At 41.5% G+C, this 6,526-nt stretch overlaps 1 protein-coding gene across 1 annotated transcript; it reads left to right on the top strand.

The window, feature by feature from the left end:
- Window positions 1-2,255: 2,255 nt before the first annotated feature.
- LOC123409835 (NAC domain-containing protein 7-like) lies at window positions 2,256-6,320 on the top strand. Its single transcript, XM_045102706.1, has 5 exons — window positions 2,256-2,583; window positions 2,816-2,990; window positions 4,670-4,865; window positions 5,093-5,367; window positions 5,492-6,320. The coding sequence occupies exons 3-5, from the start codon at window positions 4,700-4,702 to the stop codon at window positions 6,059-6,061; spliced, it is 1,011 nt and encodes a 336-aa protein (XP_044958641.1). The 5' UTR covers window positions 2,256-2,583; window positions 2,816-2,990; window positions 4,670-4,699; the 3' UTR covers window positions 6,062-6,320.
- Window positions 6,321-6,526: the final 206 nt, after the last annotated feature.

Below are 6,526 nucleotides of genomic sequence, written 5' to 3'. Positions count from 1 at the left end.
ATTCTTTTGGACCCACTTAATTCACTAAAAACATCATATCTTGAAGCACCTTACCCGCCGACTAGTTTCTAGAATGATAAAATTGTTGTCCCTACAAGGTTGTTTTACGTTATTTAAAAAATAAAGCACACGTGCATGCAATATATGGGGCGAAGATCATGAGCATAAACTTTTGGTACATAGTATGATTCTTCGCTATTTGTCCAAAAGTTAAGGTAAATAATTGAATTGTTTTAGCACGGGCAGTAAATCACCATAATTAAAAAAGTCATAGGCATATGTTTCACTGCACACTCTATGTACATATATGATGGTTTTTACTCCCTTCTTTTCTTTTTACTCCGCGTATTAGATTTGTATGGTGTCAAACTTCCCAGGGTTTGATCAATTTTATACAAAATTATTATTATTATTCAAAATACAAAATCAATACTGTCAGATCCATCATAAAATATATCTTTATATTATACTGATCTGAGATTGTAGTCATTAATTTTTTAAATATAAATTCGATCAAACTTCACAAACTATGACTTCAGATAAATCTAATACGCGGAGTAAAAAGAAATGGATGGAGTATTTTAAAAAAATCAATGGAAAATTTGAGAAGATTAAACTGTTATAATACTTGCAGTTCTAGTAGTATTTCACTCTGCGTGTATGCGGAGACCGGGTGCGATAATTTCATTTCGATAGAAATAATAGTGGCAATCAACTCTATATGATCAAAGTTTGTGGTATCGATGCCTATCCATGTACATGGGGCTCTAGCCATTTGTGGTCTTCATCGTCTCCTATCACTCTACCGATGATGTACGTACAAACTAATGCTGTAATGCACCTGCCGGCCGGCCCGGTAGATCATGAACCATGCATCATCACTAATGATCAGTGTCATGCATAGGGACAAGCACATGATTATTTACATCCCCCAGGCTAAGCTTGACCCACACATTATGCTCTACATATACAGCCTAGGTAGGGCAGGTACGTGGGATGACGATGGGGCTATACCCAGAGACGACGATGGATGTAATGAGGAGGGACATGAACACTTATCACGCATGAGATTGCTACCTGCATGCCTAGCTTTCTATCTACTTGGCATGTATATGAATCATGCAGTTATATTAGACTCTTGTTAAAAATAACCATATATATCATCAATTGTCAATGCCGATAGTCGTAGATATTGGAGTCAAGCTAACAACGATATTTTCAACTTTATGTTATGCATAAAAAAGAAATTTCGAGGCGTTGGTTTCAAACAAAAGATCTGGGTAATTAAGAAAGGGATCTCGATCACGGTAAAGGCGCGAAAACATCTCTTTCATTGTGCAGACATGAGATCGCGCGGCGGATCGAGTACTCATCACACGAGTATTTTGAGGGATCGGTCTACGGCGGGCGAAAGTCGGGCTCATCATCATAGGAGTATAAATGTCATTATCTTGCAAAGAATAGACTTACATACCCATGTTGGTCGAGGTATAGCTAAGTCCTACCCTTAAGATACGTTCCTCCAATTCTTTTCATACTACGTTTGGACTCCCCTACCCTAAAATATCGAGTTTCGGGATTTAACTTTGCCCATCGCGGTTAAACCCACAACATAAGGTTGCGTATCCAGTCGATCATACCATTGAAATTTTTCCCAAATTAATGCATATTCACCAATTTAAATTTGGTGGTACACATATATAACCTACACATTGTTGAACTACAAACTGACGGTGGAAGTCGAACCTCAGCATATAAGAGCGCCTTACGGTTTATGGCCATAGGAAGTAGAATGGTACTAGCTACCTGTAGTATCCATCACACTTGTTCTAGGGAGATGGAGGGATCAAGCTAGCCACAAACCCTAGAAGAGAGGAGGGGAGCAGTGTCGCAATTGGCATTGGCCTTTTGGAGGAGGAAGTTTTTTATGAAAAGAAACTGGGAAAGGAGGGGAATGATGGCGCGAGGCAACAAGGGTGGACGGGAGGGATTTGTTTGGTGGGTGGTCGGGTCCCTTTCCCTCCCTCCTCTTTCTTTTCTAGCATTGCGTGTGGGCCACAGGGGGTCGCTGTTCTCCTACGTCTTCTTCTTCTCCACCTCGACCCTCTCTCTCTCTCTCCCTCACTCACTCGCCACCACCACCATTGCCCTCCCTTTCACCCTAGCCAGGCAGCTCGGCTCGATCCTCCGCGGTTCATCGGATCGATCCCTGCCTAGCCCCGATGGTTGGATATTAATCTTGTTACTAGCTACCTTTAGCTGCCTGCATGCCTGTCAACTGATCGATCCATGGCGGCCATAGATTATTCAATCCTTGTGCTAAGCTTTTCCTTCCTCTGATCATCCTATCCCGTTCTGCCCCCATACATTTATCAACCCCGTTCCCGTCCCGTTCCCCCACTCTCTCTCTCTCTCTCCTCGACCAAGCTGCAAACCCTCTCCCTCCATCCTCTCTGCAGCAGCTACCTTCTGAGCAGGATCAAGGGAGGGAGGCGGCAGAGGAGGAAGAAGCAGCCAAGAACTCTTCTGGAGGGTGCACGCAGATCGCACGATCGACGACGAACACTCGAGGCTAGGCAGCAGGTATATGTACGATCGAGCTCAGCCTTGATGATGTTCTTTTCTTCATGTACTTTGGAGAGGAGCTGGCTTAGCTAACCTAGATGCATCTCAGCTCTTGTTGCTCTTAATTAGTTTGTCTTGTTGTCCTTCAAGGTTCTTGAACTCTCTCTGATGTTGTTTGTTATTGTTTGTGTTGTGTGCGCGTGCTCTTCTCTGTGGTCGTCGTCGACATTCTTCTTGGGATCTGAGCCAGACAATGAGTTAAGGATCAGAAAGGCAGATCAGAGAGACAAGCCTGGAGACAAAAAGCTCATCCCTGTCTACTAGCTACTATATCCCTGCTCCTGCTAGCTAGCTAGACAGATCTCTGGGTTTTTCTCTACAAGGTTCCATCACGCGTCTCACTGATTTCGACTGATCAAACAGAGGTATAAATAAAACCTAGACATATATTGAGTTATCCTGAAAACATGTCTTCCCTGGAACCCTAGATCGATATAAGCAACTCTTATTTATATATGATAGGGAGATAAGTAGAGATGTTATGTTCGATCAGTACGCGAAAATTGATCACAGATGCAACATATATTACTAGCACACTAATATTAATTCATACTCTCTCCGTTACTAAATATTTGTCTTTTTAAAGATTCAACTACGGACTACATACAGAGCAAAATGAATTAACATATCTTCTATATTATGTCTATATACATCCGTGTGTAGTCCGCAGTGAAAAATCTCTAAAAAGACAAGTATTTAGGAACGGAGGGAGTAGAATTAATACATGGTGCCTACATACGCAAGAGTTTCATACATTTAATGGATTGCATCTGCTTCTTCAATATGGACTTATCATTTGTCGGAACTTATATCTACATATGAGTAATTTATTTGTTAACTTTTTGTGTTGACGAAATCCAAGTTCAATCTAGCGCACATGCATATATAGATATCATTTACATATTTGATTACAAAATTTGTGTGATCAGCTACGAGCTACTGTGTTTGTGTGTTCTATTTTCTTGTGGAGGATGGATATAGTTTGTCTGTATGTTTTATTTTGTTGTGGAGAATGGATATGATGTGTTTTGCTTTGCTACATAATCTATGCTTAAGATTCCTTTGTGATGAGAAGTACATACATATACATGTAAATTCTTCTGGAAAGGAATCGTATTATCATATACTATAACACACTGATCGATGTATCTCTTGTAAGTACATGCATGTCGAGATGATGTGTGTGCATGCCTACTTTATTTAAACTAGAAATGTTTGTAATTAAATGAATAAGGATATACTCCTTCCGCTCTATAATTGTTGTTGTAGTTTTAGTTCAAATTTGAACTGAAACCACGACAAGAATTATGGAGCGGAAGGAGTATATGCATGCATGTTCCCTTGCACATGACCATGTGTATGCGGACTTACAACATTATACATATACATCCATGCACCATGGGTGCTAAATGCCTCCTCCAAATTAATAGATCTGATCCAAGTATAAATCATGCCCACCAGCTAGCTATTTAGCTAGCACATATGATCATAGATCCATGAGCACCTTGACTGGGACCTAAGCTAATACAAGTGCTTATATATTACCCAACTATATATGTACAAAGTAATTCAAGTGCAAATACAAGTAGCACAGACATATATAAGTTCACTATACAAGTAGTTAGCTAGATCAGGGACAAACATACATACATGCATGCATGATGAGATCTACCTTTGAGCAGTAGAAGCCGGGGAACATTCCACAAGGTGCAATGAGTGATGCCTCTCAGCATGTGTAGTATGCATGCGTCACACAAATGATCATGCTTTCTCCCAGCATTACCACTACTTTTCACCCGTCCATTATCACATGCACGCTTCCCACACAAGACACATCTAGGCATGCTTGCCTGCTCGATCTCCATCGAATTCAGTTAAATTAACACAGGCATGCATGCCTACGTGTATAGATGGGCAATATGTTTCCTGATCTGATCTTTTGCTGTCATCTGCATTGCATGCATGCTTCATTTCTACACACATGGCACAATAATACAATAATACAATTAATTAGACTGTAACTAGATTTTCATACACCTTGCAGGTTTAGTTATACACCGATCGATCGGACGACATGAGTGGCAGCACACAACCACAGGTTCCTCCGGGTTTTCGCTTCCACCCAACCGATGAGGAGCTTGTGGATTACTACCTCCGCAAGAAGGTGGCCTCGAGGAGGATCGACCTAAACGTCATCAAGGATGTTGATCTCTACAAGATAGAGCCATGGGATCTCCAAGGTATATATTACACACACACAATAATATAAAAATGCAGCCAAGGTATATATTACACACACACACAATAATATAGTAATGCAGTCCAGTGAGCAACGACAACTTAATGTAGTCTTGAGTCTTGACAAAAAATATTAATATGTTTGGTACGCAGGGCATATGCTCCCAAGAGCCGAATTGGATTTTCGAATATGGTTTTGCCGATTTAGCTTACATTCATTTGTGTATAGAGAAATGCAGGATAGGGCCTGAGGAGGAGCAGAGCGACTGGTACTTCTTCAGCCACAAGGACAAGAAGTACCCGACCGGGACCAGGACGAACCGTGCGACCGCGGCGGGGTTCTGGAAGGCGACGGGGAGGGACAAGCCCATCTATGCAAAGCACTGTCTGGTTGGCATGAGGAAGACCCTGGTGTATTACAAGGGCAGAGCTCCCAATGGCCAGAAATCCGATTGGATCATGCACGAGTACCGCCTCGAGACCAATGAGAATGGCCCTCCACAGGTAAGTCTATAGCTTCTCCATTTTATATACATCGATCTCGTTCCATCAATCTTGACTCGAATATAAACCCTGCAAGCTGCTACTCAACAGATTAATATAGTCTAATTAATTTTGTAAATTTCAGGAGGAAGGATGGGTAGTATGCAGGGTGTTCAAGAAGAGATTGCCCACAACAAGAAGAGATTTAGACCATGATGCACCATGCTGGTATGTTGATGACGATGGGCCCTTCATGCATGATCTAAATTCTCCGATGAGAGGAATGCCGCCTCATCACAGCATGGCGCTGCAAGAACAGCACCTCCAGATGCTCAACAACACCTACAAGAGAGAGCTGAAGCTACAGTACCAAATGCCAAACCATCATCATGTTCTCAACACCATTCCTCACGAGCTAGAGAGCCCTTCTTCCTTCCACTCTCTTTTGGTATCGCAAGACGATCACCAGATCAATGTGCACCATGCCCAGCACCACCATGTTCAACTTATTGACCATGCCGTCGACGACCAAGCTGCCACCGACTGGAGAGTTCTGGACAAGTTCGTTGCATCTCAGCTTAGTAACGATGCAGCCAAGGGTGTCGATTATGCTCATGAAGGAGACATTCTTCAGCTCAACGAGAAGGTGCAAGAGGTAGCAACTGATTACGCGTCGACCTCAACATCGAGCAGTCAAGTTGATCCATGGAAGTGATGAGCAGCAGCACCAATCGGATATACTAGCATCCCATCTATAATTATTATATTAAGGAGTTACAATAAGGATGATGATCATATATCAATTATTGGACAGATAAGTATTTTGAGTTACATAACGCCGTGTAAATAAGACTATTACATATGCTGTGTGTAGTGTTGTGCTGCTTACGTGCTTCAGGGGACATTGTACTAAATATACAATTACATATCTCTGTGTTGCTATATATATGAAATAATATCATGGAGAACATAAAGGCTTCATGAATTATGATTTGTAGAAGGCAACGCAGTTCAATTCTGGAATTTTAATCTGTTGGTATTTCAACGAACTTGATAGCCATATGCCCAGTTGTGCCAATATATATGCTCGAACACCAACTGTGCTCATTTTTATAACATGACATTTAGTTCTACATTTGTTGCCCGTTGCTATAAGCCTCATGTCAGAGAACAAAAATAT

The sequence above is a fragment of the Hordeum vulgare genome, chromosome 7H (assembly GCF_904849725.1).
Source record: "Hordeum vulgare subsp. vulgare chromosome 7H, MorexV3_pseudomolecules_assembly, whole genome shotgun sequence".
Lineage (NCBI taxonomy): Eukaryota > Viridiplantae > Streptophyta > Magnoliopsida > Poales > Poaceae > Hordeum > Hordeum vulgare.
This window is presented reverse-complemented; position numbering and strand designations above follow the sequence as displayed.